General features: G+C 42.6%; 1 protein-coding gene across 1 annotated transcript in view; it reads right to left on the reverse strand.

Moving 5' to 3' along the window:
* Positions 1 to 20,907, reverse strand: part of syne1b (spectrin repeat containing, nuclear envelope 1b) — a 191,224-nt gene that overhangs the window by 124,439 nt on the left and 45,878 nt on the right. Inside the window, exons 28-46 of the mRNA XM_061743971.1 lie at positions 20,273 to 20,433; positions 20,027 to 20,177; positions 17,346 to 17,573; positions 17,181 to 17,279; positions 15,925 to 16,112; positions 15,709 to 15,832; positions 14,058 to 14,224; positions 11,926 to 12,079; positions 9,965 to 10,590; positions 7,839 to 8,018; positions 7,602 to 7,752; positions 6,489 to 6,647; positions 6,211 to 6,393; positions 6,019 to 6,120; positions 4,686 to 4,889; positions 4,406 to 4,613; positions 2,473 to 2,585; positions 1,421 to 1,626; positions 383 to 532 (exon numbers count right to left, since the gene is read on the reverse strand). Coding sequence (XP_061599955.1) covers positions 383 to 532; positions 1,421 to 1,626; positions 2,473 to 2,585; positions 4,406 to 4,613; positions 4,686 to 4,889; positions 6,019 to 6,120; positions 6,211 to 6,393; positions 6,489 to 6,647; positions 7,602 to 7,752; positions 7,839 to 8,018; positions 9,965 to 10,590; positions 11,926 to 12,079; positions 14,058 to 14,224; positions 15,709 to 15,832; positions 15,925 to 16,112; positions 17,181 to 17,279; positions 17,346 to 17,573; positions 20,027 to 20,177; positions 20,273 to 20,433 — 3,554 coding nt within the window. The remainder of the gene's footprint in view (positions 1 to 382; positions 533 to 1,420; positions 1,627 to 2,472; positions 2,586 to 4,405; positions 4,614 to 4,685; positions 4,890 to 6,018; positions 6,121 to 6,210; positions 6,394 to 6,488; positions 6,648 to 7,601; positions 7,753 to 7,838; positions 8,019 to 9,964; positions 10,591 to 11,925; positions 12,080 to 14,057; positions 14,225 to 15,708; positions 15,833 to 15,924; positions 16,113 to 17,180; positions 17,280 to 17,345; positions 17,574 to 20,026; positions 20,178 to 20,272; positions 20,434 to 20,907) is intronic.

Raw genomic sequence — 20,907 nt, forward strand, 5'->3', positions numbered from 1 at the left:
ATACAATCTTTGACTAAAACTAGACTAAAATGGTCCTGGACAATTCTGACTAAAATAAGACTGAAATGCTCAGACTTTTAGTCGACTGAAACTTGACACGACTGAAAGGAGAATAAACGTGACTAAAACGAATAAAAACTAAAATGATAGCTTGACCCAAAGACTAGACTGAAACAAAATTTGAAATAGGCTGACAAAAACAATACTAATTGGGGGTCGTTATCATTAACCCTTGTAGTGTCTTTGGGTCAAAATGACCTAATTCTTCTGGTCCTTCTTTCCTCCTGCTCTCTCCTTCCTTCCTTCCTTCCTTCCTTCCTTGACCCGAAGACAGCACAAAGGTTAAGATCACTGAGGCAGAACAGAAAATAACATGGATCACCCTTCTTTGAGCACTTCCTGCTGGTATTCCTCCACTTGCTCAAGCACGGCCTTTTCCGGACCGTGCTGTTTGGCTTCCATGAGATCCGTCGTCAGTCTCTTCTCCATGTTCTCCAACCACCACCGGAGCTTCTTGAGGCGGCCCTCGAATCTGGACGGGATTAAAAAAAACATGTTTGAGTTTAGAGTTTATTTACAAATGATTAAAAAACACAAATACAGATAATAATCAATCAACTGAGGTTTGTAAAATGGGACTCCCCAGAAGCTACTGTAGCTTATGAATAGGGGCCCAGTCACACAGAAAAACAACTATAATTTACAAATAAAAATACATATACATATAATAACCTTACAGGACTGTCTCAGAAAATTAGAATATTGTGATTTTCTGTAATGCAATTAAAAAAAACAAAAATGTCATACATTCTGGATTCATTACAAATCAACTGAAATATTGTAAGCCTTTTATTATTTTAATATTGCTGATCATGGCTTACAGCTTAAGAAAACTCAAATATCCTATCTCAAAAAATTTGAATATTCTGGGAATATTCTGGGAATAATCAGCAATATTAAAATAATAAAAGACTTGCAATATTTCAGTTGATTTGTAATGAATCCAGAATGTATGACATTTTTGTTTTTTTTAATTGCATTACAGAAAATAAAGAACTTTATCACAATATTCTAATTTTCTGAGACAGTCCTGTATAGCCTAAAAAAGAAAAAACACACAATGAAACCCTGAGATCTCCTCAGATTTCCTAGATACAAAGATATTATTTGAGATAAGATAAGATAGGTATTGGTACATAAACACTTTAATAAGAGGCATAATTTAATAACAATTTTAGTTTTAGTCTCTTTTTAAAAATTGAGAGAGATCCAGACTCTTTTATAGCAACTATCAATCTCATTCCAAATTTTTGGACCTTTGCAGGTTACACTGAAACTTGTACATTTCAGTTTCCTTTTTCCTTTTCATGTATAAATGGTGGATTCGCCACCGCAGAAGTGTCTCCTGCGCGTTGCTCACCCCTTGACCAGCACGGCGCTGTCCTCCAGGATCTGCTGGTTCTGCCGGACCTGCTCCACGAAGCCGTCCCAGTCCTGCTGGATGGAGGACAGGTGCTGCTGGACCTGCCCCGCGCTGGCCTTGGGGAGGTGGAGGAGCAGCTTCTCTCCCTCCTCGCAGACCTGGGTGAGACGGAGCTCGCCCTCCTCCACGCGCTCCATGGCCCCCTAACAGACCATTCACATCCCATAATCATCATTTATAGGAGCAGTACTCGAGTTGTAAAAAGAAATCAGGGGGGATGGTGGATTTTATCATATGGGGACAGATAATTTGTGCTGATTACAAATAATATAATATATTACAAATAATAGCACTGACCAAAACACCTGCAGAAATACTGCAGGAATGACATAGCAGCAGTTAAATGCAGCCTTCTGTAAGCTTTAAATATCCACTGGGCTTACATCAAATACATCAAAACACAACAATAAAAAACACTTTTCTGAACTTATCAATATGACTCTGTCCTTCACAGGATAAGTAAAATGGATCACTGCAAAAACTCAAAATAAGAATATTTGTCCTATTTCTAGTTAAAATTTGTCATTTTAGTAAAAAAAATCTTATTACACTTAAAACAAGATTCATGACTGGAAAAAAGAACAATTTTCACCTGTTTCAAGTAGATTTTCACTTAAAATAAGTAGAAAAACCTGCCAGTGGAACAAGATTTTATTGCTTGTAATAAGAAGATAAATCTTGTTCCACTGGCAGATTTTCCTACTTATTTCAAGTGAAAATTTACTTGAAACAGGTGAAAATTATCAAATAAGTTATTTTTCTGGTGTTATTTTTCTGGTGATGACTCTAAATGTTGAAATAGCAGTAAAACCACATTCATTGATGAAATGACATAAGGGATGGAAAGGAGGGATGGCAGTTTTACAGGGGGGATGATTTGGACTGTTTTTATTTCAGGGGGGGATGCCGTCCCCCCTCATCCCCCCTCAACTCCAGTACTGTATAGGAGTAAAATCAAATGACGGACTCTACTTTTACCATCAAGTTACCTTCAGTTTCTGTAGTTTGCGGTCCACGATTTGAGCGTCTCCCGATCGGTCGGAGCACTCTTTCACTATCTCCCTTTGTTCTGAGAGCCAGACGTGGAAGTCCTGCACGAGGTCTGAGGATGCAGAAGGAAAGTGAAGCGTCACAGAAACCCAGACTGAATCACACTGAACAGAACACATTTGATACGGGACGTGGACTCATGAATCCTCGTCCCGTATCCTGGTGGTGGTGGGATTAACCCAGGGGTCGGCAACCCAAAATGTTTTAGAGCCATATTGGACCAAAAACACAAACAACAAATATGTCTGGAGCCACAAAAAATGAAAAGTCTTGTATCAGCCTTAGAATGAAGACAACACATGCTGCATGTTTCTATAATAGTTAGAACTGGGGGAAGATTTTTTTTTATTATGGACTTCGAGGAGAAAAAAGTCAAAATGTAGAGAAAAAAGTCAAAATTTCGAGAAAAAAGGCGAAATTTTCGAGAAAAAAGTCAAAATGTAGAGAAAAAAGTTGAAGTACAATCTCGAGAAAAAAGTCAAAATTTAGAGAAAAAAGTCAAAATTAAAAAATTAAAAAAATGGTCAAACATTTCTGAAAAATCTCCAGGAGCCACTAGGGCGGCGCTAAAGAGCCGCATGCGGCTATAGAGCCGCAGGTTGCCGACCCCTGGATTAACCCAATGATCCTTGGAGTCATTTTACCGGGTGGTAAAATTTGGCCTCTTATCCCTTTTCCACCAAACCAGTGGAAAAGGGCTGGTTCTGGTTCCATTATAAACTAAAACTAACTAAAACTAAACCAGTGCTGGTGCTGGTTCACAACTTGTTCGACTAGGAACCAGCTGAGAACCAGTTTGTTTTTCCACAGCTCGGGTGCTAATGGGAGCCACGTCATTAGGTCACTGCAAACCTCAGTTAGTTTACGTTGAAAATCGGGCTAATATGGGCTTGGTTCTTATAGCAGCCTCCAGTTTCCCCTGAACATGCTCCGTGGACACATCTCTCAAAGACAGGATGTCTCCTCCTCAGACAACTGCTGCTTTGCTGCATCATGATTCATTCATCGCTTATTTGAAAATGCCGCCGTCTCGTGGTCTTGCTATTGCCGTTTATAACTCCCCCCCCCCCCCCCCCCCCCCCCCAATTACGTAAGCGGTTCTTTCCTCTAGACCAGGGCTCGGCAACCCAAAATGTTGAAAGAGCCATATTGGACCAAAAACACAAAAACAAATATGTCTGGAGCCGCAAAAAATGAAAAGTCTCGTATAAACCTTAGAATGAAGGGAAATGGCGAAAGGAGAAATGTTGGGAAAAATGTCGAAATGTCGAGAAAAAAGTCAAAATTTCAAGAAAAAAGTCAAAATGTTGAGAAAAAAGTCAAAATTTCAAGGAAAAAGTCAAAATGTCGAGAAAAAAGTCAAAATTTCGAGAAAACAGTCGAAATGTTGAGAAAAAAGTCGAAATGACGAGAAAAAAGTCGAAATGTCGAGAGAAAAGTCAAAATTTCGAGAAAAAAGTTGAAATGGCGAGAAAAAAGTCGAAATGTCAAGAAAAAAGTCGAAATGTCAAGAAAAAAGTCGAAATGTTGAGATTAAAAAGGAAAGGAAAAAGGAAGAAAAAAAGAAGAAAAAAAGACAAAAAAAGGAAAAAAAATAGAAAAAATAAGAAAAAAAAGGAATAAAAAGGTCAAACATTTTTTAAAAAAAGCTCCAGGGAGCCACTAGGGCGGCGCTAAAGAGAGAAACAGTGGAAATGCGAGTTACTGACCCCTGCTCTAGAGCAGCAAAGACCTGGTGCTACCTTGGAACTGGTTTTTCTGGGCCGGAGCCAGTTCTTTGTCAGTGGAAATAGAAAGCATGGATGCATGGTTGTATGGATGGATGGAGTGATATTAAACAGGATTCCACCATTATTCACCCAGCAATCTCACCATTGAACTGCTGCTGGAGGCAGCTCTGCAGAGAGCTCAGCGTCCGGGCCGACAGCTGGTTCACCGACTCGTACGTCTTGATCAGGTCGGTGAGAGACGAGCCCAGACCCGCCAGCTCCTCCGACGGGTATTTCCTGCACAGGTTGTTGAGGCTTTCCCTGGTGGAGTCGATGCTGCCCTGCTGATTCTGCAGCTCCTTCTGGAGATCCTATCAGAAAAATACGTAAAGCTCATCCATCCGTCCCCGGAGAGAAGCGGACCCGGTCTTTTTAATCCGCACCTTCACTCTGCAGATGTCCTCCGGGTTGGAGCTGGCCGGAGCAGAAGCCAAAGACTCCTCCATGCTCTTCAGCCACGCAGACATCTGGGAGATGTAGTCCTGCAGCTGTGCATGCTGGGAGCTGAAGTCCGCCAGGTTTCCTCTGGCCTGATCGTGAAGCTTTCTGACGGTGCAGATCTTCTTCCGGAGGTCGTTCTCCAGCACCTGAGACAGAGGAAACACTCGTGTTTGCGTGGCGTGTTGGGTTTCTCTCATGCAACATTTAGAAAAGTCATGAAGAAAATCAGAAGAAGAAGAATGGAAGGAAGGAAGGAAGGAAGGAAGGAAGGAAGGAAGGAAGGAAGGAAGGAAGGAAGGAAGGAAGGAAGGAAGGAAGGAAGGAAGGGAGAAAAGAAGGAAGGAAGGGAGAAAAGAAGGAAGGAAGGGAGGGAAGAAGGGAGGAAGGAAGGATGGAAGGGAGAAAAGAAGGAAGGAAGGGAGAAAAGAAGGAAGGAAGGAAAGAAGGGAGGAAAGAAGGAAGGAAGGAAGGAAGGAAGGAAGGAAGGAAGGAAGGAAGGAAGGAAGGAAGGAAGGAAGGAAGGAAGGAAGGAAGGAAGGGAGAAAAGAAGGAAGGAAGGGAGAAAAGAAGGAAGGAAGGAAAGAAGGGAGGAAGGAAGGAAGGAAGGAAGGAAGGAAGGAAGGAAGGAAGGAAGGAAGGAAGGAAGGAAGGAAGGAAGGAAGGAAGGAAGGAAGGGAGAAAAGAAGGAAGGAAGGGAATAAGGGAGGAAGGAAGGATGGAAGGGAGAAAAGAAGGAAGGAAGGGAGGAGAGAAGGAAGGAAGGAAAGAAGGGAGGAAAGAAGGAAGGAAGGAAGGAAGGAAGGAAGGAAGGAAGGAAGGAAGGAAGGAAGGAAGGAAGGAAGGAAGGAAGGAAGGGAGAAAAGAAGGAAGGAAGGGAGAAAAGAAGGAAGGAAGGAAAGAAGGGAGGATGGAAGGAAGGAACGAAGGAAGGAAGGGAGAAAAGAAGGAAGGAAGGGAGGAAAGAAGGAAGGAAGGAAAGAAGGGAGGAAAGAAGGAAGGAATGAAGAAAAGAAGGGAGGAAAGAAGGAAGGAAGGAAGGAAGGGAAAAAAGAATGAAGGAAGGAAGGAAGGATGGAAGGAGAGGGAAGGAAGGAAGGAATGAAGGATGGAAGGAAGGAAGGAAGGAAGGAAGGAAGGAAGGAATGAAGGAAGGAAGGGAGGGAGAAGGAAGGAGAGAGTAGGAGGAAAGAAGGAAGGAAGGAAGGAAGGAAGGAAGGAAGGAAGGACAGGAGAATTAGGTCATTTTGACCCGAAGACAGTACCAGGGTTACGTACCTGTAATTTAGCCGGCGTCTCCAGACTTCCACTGCACTTCTTCAGCTCTGACACTTTGCTTTGCAGGGTTTCAAGTTTCTCCTCCTTCTCGCTTATTTCTGCCTGTGATGAGAAAACAAGCAAGAATTAAATCCTTTTTAAGGTCTTGTATGTTGCTCCGGCACCACAACGAAGGTTTCCAGGGCATCGTACCTGTAAGACGGCCAGTCTTGCCGACACCTTCTGGCTGTCGTTGAAGTTGCTCAGGTTTTCATGTAGTTCGATCACGCAGCCGCTCGTCCAGCTCTCAACGTCCTGGCTTATCTTCCGCACGTCTTCCCACACTCCCAGACTGCGGCTGAGCCGCTCGATGTTGCCGTCCACCCGCTCCGACATCTGCAGATGGAATCAGTTGAAATGGTCTTTGTGGATTTTTGCACGTTTTACACCAGATTGGTGGAGATTTTAAAAGCTCTTGGACCCAAACTTACATCCAGCCACTGATCGACGATTGTCTCCAAGTCTTTTTTGATCACCTGACCGTCGCACTCGGGGATCTTCTTCAGGTCCACCACCAGCATCTTCCCTTTACCAGAAAACTGGTCCAGTTCCCGCTGCCTGCCGCTCATCTCCGCCTTCACCACCTCGTGCTGCAGAGACAAGCAAACCGTTGTAAAGTACCGTATTTTCCAGACTATAAGTCGTTTTTTTTTTTTTTTTATGTGTGAAATTATTAAGACATTATTATCGGTATATCATTTCACATGTTATTTTCACACTAAACCGCAAGAGGGTGAACTGCAACTGACGATGAGTCTGACGTAAGCGAAGAAGAGGAAGCTGCATCTTCTACCTCCGGAGTTAGCGGAGTTGTTTAAAAGTGACACCGAGGATGAAGATTTCATTGGATTTTAGTTATTTGGAGAGACACGGATGGTTTGGTAAACTACTTAGAATGTTATTTATGCTATAAATATCTGAATAATATCTGAATAACTACTTAATATGTTATGTTAACATACCAGGCACGTTCTCAGTTGTGTCAATTATTCAGCGTCTTGTTGCCTCTATTCTATTTTTATTTTAAATTGCCTTTCTTAGTGGCAAAAATAATCAAAAACTGGACTACAATTTATTGTATATACCTGCACTTTATTTTTGTTTATTCCTTCTCTCAGTGTGTAGTTGTGTCTGTGATTTATTTATTTATACATGAAAATAATATTCTGAATGCGCACACTGTTACCAACGTGACAATTTCCTATGTGTTTTACACAAATGGCAAATAAAAGCAATCTGAATCTGAATCTGAATTCAAGATGACATGTCTGTTCTTGGTGTTGGATTTAATAAAATAAATTCCCCCCAAAAATGCGACTTATACTCCAGTGGGACTTATATATGTTTTTTCCTTTTTTACTATGCATTTTATGTCTGGTGCGACTTGTACTCCGGAGCGACTTATAGTCCGGAAAATACGGTAAACTCCAAGACAAATGATAGAGTGGAAAAAACGATTCCTGAGAAATTATTTCTCACAAATTTGCATCGTGATCAGTTTAAATTATAAAAACAAAAGAAGAAAGTAGTAACTCCTCTCAGACCTTGGTCAGGGACTTCTTGGTCTCCTCGTGGTCCTTGAGGACAGAGCTGATGTCCACCAGAGGTTCGGCGCTGTCAATAACTCCACCGATGGCTGTTTTCAGGACCTGGTACTCCTTCATGAGCTCGGCGAGGCCGTGACACTGTTCCTGTCTGATGGAGGAAACGCGGAGTTTGATACCCAACAAATACCCAATAAAGTCTACAACAGGAGCTGACTGCTCCAGGTCCTCTCGTACCTTTCTGTGATGAGCCTTTTGGTGTCGTCCCACGTGTCCTCCAGCAGGCCGATCTCCCGCAGCACCTCCCCGGCCAGCTCGGCGTCGCGCTGCGCCAGCTGCTTCCCCTTGTCCCGCAGCCACTGCTCCTCGTGCTGGTGCGACTGCAGCTCGTCCTCCAGCTGGTTGAAAAACCGAAGTCTGCCAAGCAAAAACGGGAAATATCGTCGCTGCAGATATTCACCTGTCGTGATCCAATTTAAGTTGTAAATGAATACAAACATCTAGGGACAGTGATTGACAGGAAACTGTCATGGGACTCTAATACAGATTTAACCTATAAAAAAGGTTTGCAATGAATACGAGTATTCTCACTTTTTGTTTTACTGCTTGGTTCTTTTCACTGTCGATAGTAGGCCTGTGTTGAAAAGATCAATCGATTCTCAATCGATTCTCATGTTAATTCCTAAAAATTGATTCATATGTCTAAAGATCGATTTTTTTTAATTTTTTTTTCTTCATCCTTACATTACAACTTTTGGTATTTTTTAGGTTTATGCCCAAAAAAGGAATGTTTTGTTGGACATGAGAACAACTGGTGCCATGTTTTTGCCTTTAAATATGTTTAAAGGTATGAAAACATTCAAGTTTTCAGTTATAATTGCATAAATTGTCTATATTTCTTTGCTTTATATACCGTCTTGGGGTCACATTTGCATAAAATACTAAAAACCAAATTCTCATAAATTAAAAATTAAAAAATTAAAAAATTAAAACCGATTTCTTTCGTCCTCTGTTTGCTGCCCTGGATCTGTTTGATAATTTTGCCCCACGATGTTTCTGTTTCAGTTCTATCAGCATTCTGGGAGCTGATTGGTCCTTACAGCATCATTAGCTGCCAATACTTGCTGTTGAATCTCAATATAATACTATTATTAATATGTTAGATAACTACACAAACATATAATAGCTCAAAAAAGTTTTATTAAAACTAACCCAAATCAATATCGGAATCGAATCGTATCGAATCAAAGCGTGATAATCGATTCTGAATCTTAAGAATCGGAATCGAATTGTTTCTTGACATTTGAATCGATACCTAGCCCTAGTCGATAGTTAATAAGAACAAACTCAGTAAGATTGTCAACGTGTCTAGCAAGATTGTAGGCCAACAACACGTCAGTTTGTCACAGCTCTGTAAATCCCGTGTGACGGGAAAGGGAGGGCAATCTGCAGTGATACATCTCATCCCCTCAATGCAGAATATCTGCTGTTACCACCAGGACGGAAGTACCGGGTACCGCCTCTGCGGACCTCCCGGGCCCAAAGACCTTTATACCCTCTAGTATAGCTCTGCTAAATAAATTATATATGCATTATTCATTTCATAATCTACTAGGTTTGGTGTAAAGCACTTTAAGATCAAAGATTCTATTCATTGTGTTAAGCTATGTTATTGTATAGTGTTGTACTATACTGCACTTACAGTATTGGCCCGAATATAAGACAGTGTTTTTTGCATTGAAATAAGACTGACAAAGTGGGGGTCGTCTTACATTCGGGGTCTAGACGTTATACTCATTCACAACGCTTGATGCCGCCAGATATCTTTAAAGCGAAGGCTGAACTTAACTCCCCAGGCCAAAGCCAACCCCTGTCACGAAGAAGAAAAATAAAAAATAGCGGTAAGAAAGAAAAGAGAAGAAAATCAGAAAATGGAGAAACGTAGCGACAATCTGGAGAAAAGTGGGTGGAAGATCGGCAGGTAAACCGGCAGCTGAGGAGAAGTTATGATGCAAACTTCAAGATGATGATTTGAATGAGATAAAATAACAGGCTTTTTCTCTCGAATATATTGTTATAATAATTTTTTTTCAGATGTACTGTAATGATTTTCTGTGTTTCGGTGTTCAAAAAGTATTTTTCAAACTTAAGTCTTGAAAAACAGGGGGTCGTCTTATAATCAGGGTCGTCTAATATTTAGGCCAATACGGTAGTCGTTCTATGCCGAATTGTCTCGTATATTGTTCTGTTTTTTTGTTTTTGACCCTGTATTCTGACTGTCACAGATGCAAAAAGAATTTCCGAAAGAACAATAAACTGAAACTAACTAACTAACATCGTAGGATCCGTCCGGCCGGACTTACCGGAGCTGCAGCGCGTGCAGGCTGGGCTCCTTCAAGGTCTGGTGGTCGGCCTTCTCCTCGATGTCCTCCACCGCCTTGAGCAGCTGCTCCTTGCGCTGCCGGAAGGAGCTCCACAGAGCTCCCAGGGCCTCCGCCTCGCTCTGCTTGGTGCCCAGCAGGTTCCTGACGGCGTCCAGCTCGGCGCTGAGCGAATCGGCCAGCGTGCGGCACGACTTGAGGGAACCCTCCTCTCCGCCGATGTGGAGGTGGCCCTTGCAGAGGCCGCTGTCCAGGCTGATGGCTAAGCTCTCCAGCTGGTTTATGTCCGGCACGACGGCGGCCAGCTCCTGCTGCAGCTCCTCCACCCTCCCGCGGTCCCAGCTGCCGGCGCTCTCCACCGTCTGCCTCAGGCCCCGCAGCACGCCGCCAGCCGCCGCGTGGCTCTGCAGGAAGTTCTCCAGCCGCTCCAGGCACTCCAGCTGCAGCTCGGCCATGCGCCGCGCCTCCACGTACGGCTGCAGGCAGCTGTCCGCCCGGTTGCGGAGGAGCTGCGCGTCGCCGGGCTCGCAGAAGCGACAGAGCTTCTCCGTCTGATGCTCCAAGCTCTGTTTCACGCTGGACTGCTTCTGCAGGGCCAGCTGGGTTTCCTGTCGAGGGCATGAGGGGCAAAGCCATGAGGTATAACCGGAGAAACGCAGTACAGTAATCCCTCGCTATAACACAATTCACCTTTCACGTCTCGCTGATTCACGGATTTGCATTGTGCATCGTGTTCTGCATTCTGATTGGCTAAACAGTCTCCCCGCTTCTTCACTTCCTGTGTCAATAACTTTGGTTGCTTAGCAGCAAGCTGAGAACGGCCAATGAGCTTCAGCAGCAGCTCAAGAACGGGACTCTTTGATGAATCGGTCATTACAGTCTCAGATATAATCGATGGTGGCATGTCGGTTTATAAGAATCTTTTTGCCCAGGAGAAAAAAGAGCGACAATAACTACCCATAACTATGTTCTTCTCTTGAAAAAACACACCTGCACCACGGGCTTTAGTAGAAAAAGACACTACAGAGCGGACTAAAGTCAGGATGCAGTGGCTCAAGCCTGATTGAGGGGGGACTGCCAATGGAAACTAGCTCTAGAGCTAAAATTGGGTGCATTTGCATTTTTAGTTCTAAATGTATATGAATGTACACTGTCCCTTCCCAAATAAACTGAATTGAATTGAATTGAATTGATTTAAGGTTCTGCGTTAAACCAACGCAGAGCCTACGCCGTTGCTGTGAAACCGTCGTGAACCCTTCGGACATCTCCGTCACTCCATTTCGCCACGGTGCAGTACCCCCCAGAGCGCTAGTTGATACTTTGTTTAGCTTCCGGCTTTTCCGGTCACAGTGAATCAAAGAGATAAGGACAACTATTGTGCAAAAAACCAAAACAACCCAAAAAAAAAATTAAAAAATCACACACACACGAAGAAAAGAGCGCTGAAAGTTCACGACTGCTTCACCAACCAGAACCGTAAATGCATTGCTACCAAGCAAACCAATCACACCCCTCTCGGTCTGCGTTTGGTCTGCGTCGCCTCAACGCGTAGTTAAATTTTTTGGGAGGTGCAGGTCAGGCTACGGCGTAGGCTACGGAGAGACTCCCGCGTAGCCGCGTACCCTGCGGCGTAGGTTTAACGCAGAACCATAATTCAGGCTTTAGTCAGAAGAGCAGTGAAATACGCGGCAGTCGCAATTTGTCCTACTGTACTTATTGTATTTTTTTTCATAATCACTTTCTTCCGTTTAAATCCAATTACTCGGGTCACGGTGGTACGGTGCTGATCTCTGCAATTTGAAGTCTTGTATAATAATTGTAAAAAAAAAAAGTTGCTACTTCGCGGATTTCACCTATCACGGGTTCTTTTTGGAACGAAACCCCCGAGAAAAACCAGGGACTACTGTATTGTATGCAAACAAACACTGTTGCTCAGTTCCTACCTTTACTTGTCCAGCTGTGGACTGCAGGTCGCTTATCTGGATCTGGGAAGCCGAGTGCATGTTTGCGAGGACGCCCTCGCTCCACTGGGAGAACTTGAGAAGAGCCTGGTCGAACTGCTCCACCAGAGAAAGGTGCTGCTGCAGCGCTTCAATTCTGCAGGAGAAAAACACTTGAGGGTTGACATAAAATTCTTGAGACATTTATGAAATACAGTGGGGCAAAAAAGTATTTAGTCAGACACCAGTTGTACAAGTTCTCCCACTTAAAAAGATGGGGGAGGCCTGTAATTTCCATCACAGGTATATCTCAACTATATGGAAGAGTATTAGGGCCATGCAGGAAAAAAAATATTTGAGAAGGGAAGATTTTTTTTTATTGTGCACTTCAGGAAAAAAGTCAAAATTTGGAGAAAAAAGTCGAAATGTCAAGATTAATGTTGAAATACAATTTCTAGAAAAAAGTCGAAATGTTGACATTAATGTTGAAATACAATTTCTAGATAAAAGTCGAAATGTCGACATTAATGTTGAAATACAATTTCAAGAATAAAGTTGAAATTTCGTGTATAAAGTTGAAATTTCGTGAATAAAGTCGGAATTTCGAGAATAAAGTTGAAATACATTTAGACTTTTTTCTCAAAATTGTACTTCGACATTAATCTCAACATTTCGACTTTTTCCTCGACATTTTGATTTTTTTCTTGACATTTCGACTTTTTTATTTTTAAGTGCATGTTAAAAAAAAAATCTTCCTCCTCTAAAATATTATTTTTATTTTTCTCCTGCCTGGCCCTAATATTCTTCTGTACAACTATGAGAGACAAAATGAAAAAAAATAATAATAATCTGCAAAATCACAATGTTTGATTTTTAAAGAATGTATTTGCAAATTATAGTGGAAAATAAGTATTTTGGTCGATAACAAAAGTTCATCTCAATACTTTGTTATATACAGTACCCTTTGTTGGCAAAGACAGAGGTCAAATGTTTTCTGTAAGTCTTCACACACTGTTGCTGGGATTTTGGCCCTTTCCTCCATGCAGATCTCCTGTGATGTTTTGGGGCTGTCGCTGGGCAATACGGACTTTCAACTCCCTCCAAAGATTTTCTATGGGTTTGAGATCTGGAGACTGGCCAGGCCCCTCCAGGACCTTGAAATGTTTCTTATGAAGCCACCCCTTCGTTGCCCAGGCGATGAGTTTGTCATGCTGAAAGACCCAGCCAGGTTTCATCTTCAATGACAAATACCTATTTTACCGAGGAATTTACCAATTGATTCAGTAAAAATCCTACAATGTGATTTCCTGGATTCTTTCCCCCCATTCTGTCTCTCATAGTTGAAGTGAACCTATGATGAAAATTACCGGCCTCTCATCTTTTTAAGTGGGAGAACTTGCACAATTGGTGGCTCATTAAAGACTTTTTTGCCCCACTGTATATGTCAATATATCCTAACCCAGGGGTCGGCAACCCAAAATGTTGAAAGAGCCGTATTGAACCAAAAACACAAAAAACAAATATGTCTGGAACCGGCAAAAAATCTTGTATAAAAGTCTTGTATAAGTCTTAGAATGAAGGCAACACATGCTGCATGTATCTATATTAGTTAGAACTGGGGGAAGATATTTTTCTTCATTATGCACTTCGAGACAAAAGTCGAAATGTCGAGAAAAAAGTCGAAATTTCGAGAAAAAAGTCGAAATGTCAAGATTAATGTTGAAGTACAATCTTGAGAAAAAAAGTTGAAATGTTGAGAAAAAGTCGAAATGTCGAAAAAAAGTTGAAATGTCGAGAAAATATTCAGAATTTTGTGAAAAAAGTCAAAATGTTGAGATTAAAAAGGAAAGGAAAAAGGAAGAAAAAAAGAAGAGAAAAAAAGAGGGAGAAGGGGGAAAGAAGAGAAAAAAGAAAAAAGAAGAAAAAAGAAAGAAAAAAAAGAAAAAAAAAGGTCAAACATTTTTGAAAAAGCTCCAGGAGCCACTAGGGCGGCGCTAAAGAGCGTCTGGAGCCGCGGGTTGCCGACCCCCGTCCTAGAGATACAGTTCAACAACACTGTTTGAAGATCTGCTTGTATGAGCCTGTTTTACGGGATTTACTTATCTAATTAAAATAAAATGACTTCATTTCTGTACCTTTGTGGGAGGAGTTCCAGTTGGAGGAGGAGTCTGTCATGAAGGCCGTGGAGCTCCTCCTGCAGCTGAGCCACTCTCTCCTCGGGGGCAGTGGGATGCAGCGACGTTCCCAGAGACACCAGGTCTGAAAGAGCCTTCTCCAGGGACTGGACCTCCGGCTGCAGGGCCTGGGACCCAGAACCACAGTACCAAATACTTTATTTAACCAGGTAGGTCAGTTGAGAACAGTTTCTCATTTACAAACAATGAGGAACTGTGCAAGAGGCAGCACAAAGAGTCAAGCACTTACAATCACAGTGAAATAAACAATCAACACAATATATAAAAAACACACAGCATAAAAAAAAAAACGTAACTGCTTTTAACCCTTGTGCTGTCTTCAGGTCAAAATAACCTAATTCTCCTGTCCTTCTTTCCTCCTGCTCTCGCCTTCCTTCTTCCCTTCCTCTTTTCTCCCTTACTTCCTTGTTTCCTTCCTTCCTTCCTTCTTTTTTCCCTTCCTTCCTTCTTTCCTCCTGCTCTCTCCTTCCTTCTTCCCTTTCTCTTTTCTCCCTTACTTCCTTGTTTCCTTCCTTCTGTCCTTCCTTCCTTCTTTTTCCCTTCCTTCCTTCCTTCCTTCCTTCTTTCCTTCCTTCCTTCTTTCTTTTTTCCCTTCCTTCCTTCTTTCCTCCTGCTCTCTCCTTCTTTCTTCCCTTCCTTCCTTCTTCCCTTCCTTCCTTCCTTCCTTCCTTCTTTTTTCCCCATCCTTCCTTCTTTCCTCCTGCTCTCTCCTTCCTTCTTCCCTTCCTCTTTTCTCCCTTACTTCCTTGTTTCCTTCCTTCCTTCCTTCCTTTTTCCCTTCCTTCCTTCCTTCTTTTTTCCCTTCCTTCCTTCTTTCCTCCTGCTCTCCTTCTTTCTTCCCTTCCTTCCTTCTTCCCTTCCTTCCTTCTTTCCTTCCTTCCTTCCTTCCTTCTTTTTTCCCATCCTTCCTTCTTTCCTCCTGCTCTCTCCTTCCTTCTTCCCTTCCTCTTTTCTCCCTTACTTCCTTGTTTCCTTCCTTCCTTCCTTCTTTTTTCCCTTCCTTCCTTCTTTCCTTCCTTGCTTCTTTTTTCCCTTCCTTCCTTCTTTCCTCCTGCTCTCTCCTTCCTTCTTCCCTTCCTTCCTTCTTCCCTTCCTTCTTTCCTTCCTTCCTTCTTTTTTCCCATCCTTCCTTCTTTCCTCCTGCTCTCTCCTTCCTTCTTCCCTTCCTCTTTTCTCCCTTCCTTCCTTCCCTTCCTTCTTTCCTCCTGCTCTCTCCTTCCTTCTTCCCTTCCTCTTTTCTCCCTTCCTTCCTTCCTTCTTCCCTTCCTCTTTTCTCCCTTCCGTTTTTCCTTCCTTCCTTCCTTTCTTCTTTTCTCCCTTCCTTCCTTCTTTCTTTCCTTCTTTTCCTTCCTTCCTTCCTTCCTTCCTTCCTTCCTTCCTTCCTTCCTTCCTTCCTTCCTTCCTTCCTTCCTTCCTTCCTTCCTTCCTTCCTTCTTTTCTCCCTTCCTTCCTTCTTTCTTTCCTTCTTTTCATTCTTCCTTCCTTCCTTCTTTCCTCCCTTCTTCTCTTCCTCCTTCCTTGACCCGCAGACAGCACAAGGGTTAAAAGAAAACAACTAAGATGTAGTTCTTTACGTGGATATGAATCGTACCTGTAAGTCCTGCGTCTCGGCGCGTAGTTTGGCTTTATCAGCCGGGAGCCACTGACTCTCGGGTTTGGATGCAGCTTCGCTTCTCTCCAGGCAGGAAGCAAAGTTGGACAGCTGTTTTTCATACCTGAGACATGAGAAACACCCGTCAGATCTACCGTCCCCGTATATAAACAGTTATTTCTTTGCTGAGGTCACTGCTGGGTCTCGGACTCGTACTTCTGCCACAGAGACAGCAGGTTCTCCATGTGTCCCTGCTTGTCCTTGGCCTCCTGCATGGTGCGTTCGTAGCTGCCGTTCAGCTCCGCCACCGTCCTCGCCGCTTGCTCCTTGTCGCTGAGTCGCCGGGCGCCGGCCGACAGCGTCAGCAAGGTTCCCCTCAGCTGCTCCAGACTCTGACAGACGTCCTGCGGAGCCATGACGCAGTGAATAAAAGACCGACCTACAAAGATGCTCACGTATAGAGGGAATGCATTGACGTCACTTCCCCACTGGACCAGCCCCCTTTACTCTCACTGAGTGGCAAAACATCAGCAAAAATGGCTGTAACTAGTGGAGAAGACGGGATAACAGCCGATTATCGGCTTAAATTAACGTCAGTTGGACTTGACAGTGACCCGTACAGTTACCCCAAGAACCAGTGGTCCATGGACATTAATATTTGGTACAGTTACCCCAAGAACCAGTGGTCCATGGACATTAATATTTGGTACAGTTACCAAGAACCAGTGGTCCATGGACATTAATATTTGGTACAGTTACCAAGAACCAGTGGTCCATGGACATTAATATTTGGTACAGTTACCAAGAACCAGTGGTCCATGGACATTAATATTTGGTACAGTTACCAAGAACCAGTGGTCCATGGACATTAATATTTGGTACAGTTACCAAGAACCAGTGGTCCATGGACATTAATATTTGGTACAGTTACCAAGAACCAGTGGTCCATGGACATTAATATTTGGCCACCAATCCAGTTTCCTGATATTTATATGTACTTAATTTCTACACCGGGGAAATACACGAAGCAAAGCTTGAAGGCTTACAAAAGTCTTGACGCTTGGTCCGACTTCAAGGCAGGATTTGTTGTAGAAATTAAAGTGATGAGGACACCAAACTTTATGATTTGACCGTTTAACGTTAGCTACCCAAAAATCCAACATTACCTGATACAAAATGGGAACTGCAAATCCACAATTCAGTGCCTGGAATCCAGTTGTTTCTGGGAATTGCAGTGATCCATTTGTCTCTCTTAAGCTTATTTTTCGGCAGTCTGTAAAACCATAACTCTGATTTCTTGCTAAATCTATGAGTTCCAATCGCACAACAGCTTTTTCCCATTTTAGGTGTTTTCCAGTTGCTCAAACTGAAAGTTTACGCTGCCACTCAGTCTTTCTGACACTCAGTCTTTCTGCCACTCAGTGGGCATAACCCGCCGTGAAGTAAACTGATTAAAAATAACAGCTTAATACCGTGTGGATTTGAAGAGCTTTGTAGGTCTCGGATGAGGAGGTGCAGGATTTGACGGGATCCTCCAGTTTTGCGTGAAGCTCCCTCAGAGATGCTTGAGCCTAAAAGAAAAATTACGTTAAAAAACTGCATAATATTTAAATTCAGCAACATTAGTCTGTGTTCACCTCCTCCAGGCTCGTCCTGAACTTCTGCTGGTGGGAAGAGCTTTCCTCCAGCTGCCCGTCCAGCTGCTGCACGTTCTCCTTCAGCTCCTCCCAGTACCTGCCGATCTGGGTCAGACGGGCCTTGATGCGAGCCGCCTCCCCCGAGGAGACGAACTGGGCCAGCGTCTGGGAGTCCGACTCCAGCTGAGACAGAACCTCGGCGCGGTCCTGAACCTCTGACACAACAGCCTGGACATGAAAATTAGATCTTTTTATTATGTCTGTGGCAAACGTCATTTACTGAATGGTACTGTGACATCACAAACCGGATTAGCCACACATAACTTCCTGCCATGAAGCGTTTACTGAACTTCAGAAATGTGCACACGGTAACAAGTAAGAAAGGTCAAAAGCAGAGGTGGGAAGTAACGAGTTACATTTACTTGAGTAGGTTTTGGGAAACTTTTAGGAGTAGTTTTGAATCACTATACTTTTTACTTTTACTTGAGTAGATTTGTGAAGAAGAAACTGTTCCTCTTACTCCGCTACATTAGGCTACGTTGAGCTGATACTTTTCTTTTATCCCTTTTATCCGCGTACGCGTCAATCTCATGACATCACTGAGTGATTCTTTGGGAAAAATGTTTGTTTTTTCATGTTTTGTCACATTTACACAGACTCAAACACACACAGAGTTTCTATGAGTTCATGTTTGTTCTGGTTCTGCCTGGTTAAAAAATAAAAGTACAAAGACTTGACATTTTGTGCTACTTGTGCTTAATTTATTTTTTTATTCTGTTATTTTATTTATTTTATTATTTATTAAAGTACTTGAATTTACTTTAAGATTATTTCAATTTAAGCTATTTTTAATTTTTTATTAATTTTAATTTATTTCATTGTTTTATTGATTTAATTTGCCTGAAAATGATTATTTTGTACTTTTTTACTTTTACTCAAGTAATTATTTGGATGACTACTTTTTACTTCTACTTGAGTCATGTTATTCTGAAGTAACAGTACTTTTACTTGAGTACAATTTTTGGCTCCTCTACCCACCTCTGGTCAAAAGTAGCACAAAGCTGTGAACATTTGTTGAAAAACACAAAAATAACTTAAAAAAGGGAGGAGGTGATATTGTAAAACTTTGAATAATGGTAGAGAATTATCTGGTGGGGCTAGCAAAATATTCTTCATATTAAACGCCCGTCCCAAATAAAGGCCGGGTCAAACATTGTTTTTCTGGTGGCCAAAAAAAAAATGTTTTGGGTCTGTAAAAAATAGCTGACCTAAACACAAACAAATAACCTTAAACGAGTTGAAAAGTGTGTGAATATTTATTTAATTTCAGAGTGACCTCACTGATGACGTGTTATGAAGTTGAGCGGCTCGTGTATCAAAGAGAACAGAACGCATTCAGCACCATGGACAGCAACACGGCTTCTCACAAGAAATATGATGTTCAATATAAGTTAAATATAGTTTATATTTCTTCCCTTAGCCTGGATACTTCACAAGTGTGCCAGACACCAGCGTGATTCGCAGAAGACTATACGAGTAATGGAAAAAGAGTCGTATCAGACCACACCTGACAACGAGAAGCCTTTCGCGGGTAGCGCTAGCTGGCTAGATAAAAGACTCACAATAAGATTTGGGTTGAATAGAGACGCATTTAATAAACGCAGGTCCCAAATAAACGCCTGTTGATTTGAGCGATTTACGCAAATAAACACCCGGGCCTTTATTTGGTGTTTCACGGTATGCTAACTCCACCCCATAAAACTCTGCCGCGATGAAAAGAAGCAATAATTGATGAATGTTTAGTCAAAATAACTTAAAATGACATCATCTAATATAACAGGATTAGACTTTACTAGGTAGACTTTACAAACAGGACAAACAAGACGGTGGTGAGGGGTCGAGTAGGTGTGACCGAGGGGTTCATGGTGAAGGTAGGACTGCATCCCCTTCTTGTTTGCACGAATCTACATGGACTATGATGTTTGTTTGCAGATGACACTGTGATCTAAAGTGAGAGCAGAAAGGTGGAGGAGAATCTAGAGAGGTGGAGCTACACCCTGGAAAGGAGAGGAATGAACCTCGGGGAGGCTACGGGGAGCAGAGATGAAGAAGACTTCACAAAGCTTCCTCTGCAAAGCCTCTATGGCAGGGGTCGGCCACCCGCGGCTCTAGAGCCGCATGCGGCTCTTTAGCGCCGCCCTACGTGCTCTTGGAGATTTTTCAAAAATGTTTGACCTTTTTTTTCCCTTTTTTTCTCTTTTTTTCTTGTTTTTTTTATTTTTTCTCTTTCTTTTTTCCTTTTTTCTTCCTTTTTCCTTTCCTTTTTAATCTCGACATTGTGACTTTTTTCCTCAAAATTTTGACTTTTTTCTCGACATTTTGACTTTTTTCTCAACATTTCGACTTTGTGCATAATGAAAAAATAAATCTTCCCCAAGTAATAACTAATATAGATACATGCAGCATGTGTGGCCTTCATTCTAAGGTTTAAACAAGACTTCTCATTTTTTGTGGCTCCAGACATATTTGTTTTTTGTTTTTGGTCTAATATGGCTCTTTCAACATTTTGGGTTGCCGACCCCTGGTCTATGGAAATGGGGAGGAAAGATGTTGCTGATCTCTTTGGCGTTTCAGGAAACACACTTTCGTGATATCTAGCGTGCCGCTCCGGTTTACTCTACCTTGACTTTTGTGATCTGCTCCTCGAGGGGCAGAGCGGAGCATTTCATGGCGTCCAGCTGCTTCTCCTTCTCTGATATCCACAAGGAAAAGGTTTCAAATCCAGCTCCAAATCGATCCCACTGATCCTTCATCTCTCCCAAAGTCTTGACGCTGGGGGGAAGATTTAAACGTGAGAAGTTACCTATTCTGCCGGATGGACAGATTTATCCGTTACTGATGGAATTGGACCTCCTCCATCGTCTTACTCTTGTTTGAGGCCGTCTTCCACCGTGTCCACCTGCTCGCTGAGGGACCGGGCTTGTTGCAGAAGCAGACTCTTGTTTTTAGGGCCGAGCTGGATTTCTGTCGCTCTCTTCAACAACGTGTTCATGTGCAAGACTTCTGCCTCACACTGCTTCAGCAGCATCTATCAACAGTTAAAGATATTTAATATTTTAGGAAGGAAGAAAAGAAGGATGAAAAGAAGGAAGGGAGAAAAAGAAGGAAGGAAGAAAGAAAAGAAGGAAGGAAGGGAGAAAAGAAGGAAGGAAGGGAGAAAAGAAGGAAGGGAGGGAGAAAAGAAGGAAGGGAGGATGGAAGAAAAAGAAGGGAGAAAAGAAGGAAGGAAGGAAGGAAGAAAGAAAAGAAGGAAGGAAGGGAGAAAAGAAGGAAGGAAGGGAGAAAAGAAGGAAGGGAGGGAGAAAAGAAGGAAGGGAGGATGGAAGAAAAAGAAGGGAGAAAAGAAGGAAGGAAGGAAGGAAGAAAGAAAAGAAGGAAGGAAGGGAGAAAAGAAGGAAGGAAGGGAGAAAAGGGAGGAAGGAAAGAAGGAAGGAAGGGAGGAAAGAAGGAAGGAAGGGAGGAAAGAAGGAAGGAAGGGAGGAAAGAAGGAAGGAAGGGAGAA

The sequence above is a fragment of the Cololabis saira genome, chromosome 16 (assembly GCF_033807715.1).
Source record: "Cololabis saira isolate AMF1-May2022 chromosome 16, fColSai1.1, whole genome shotgun sequence".
Taxonomy (NCBI): domain Eukaryota; kingdom Metazoa; phylum Chordata; class Actinopteri; order Beloniformes; family Belonidae; genus Cololabis; species Cololabis saira.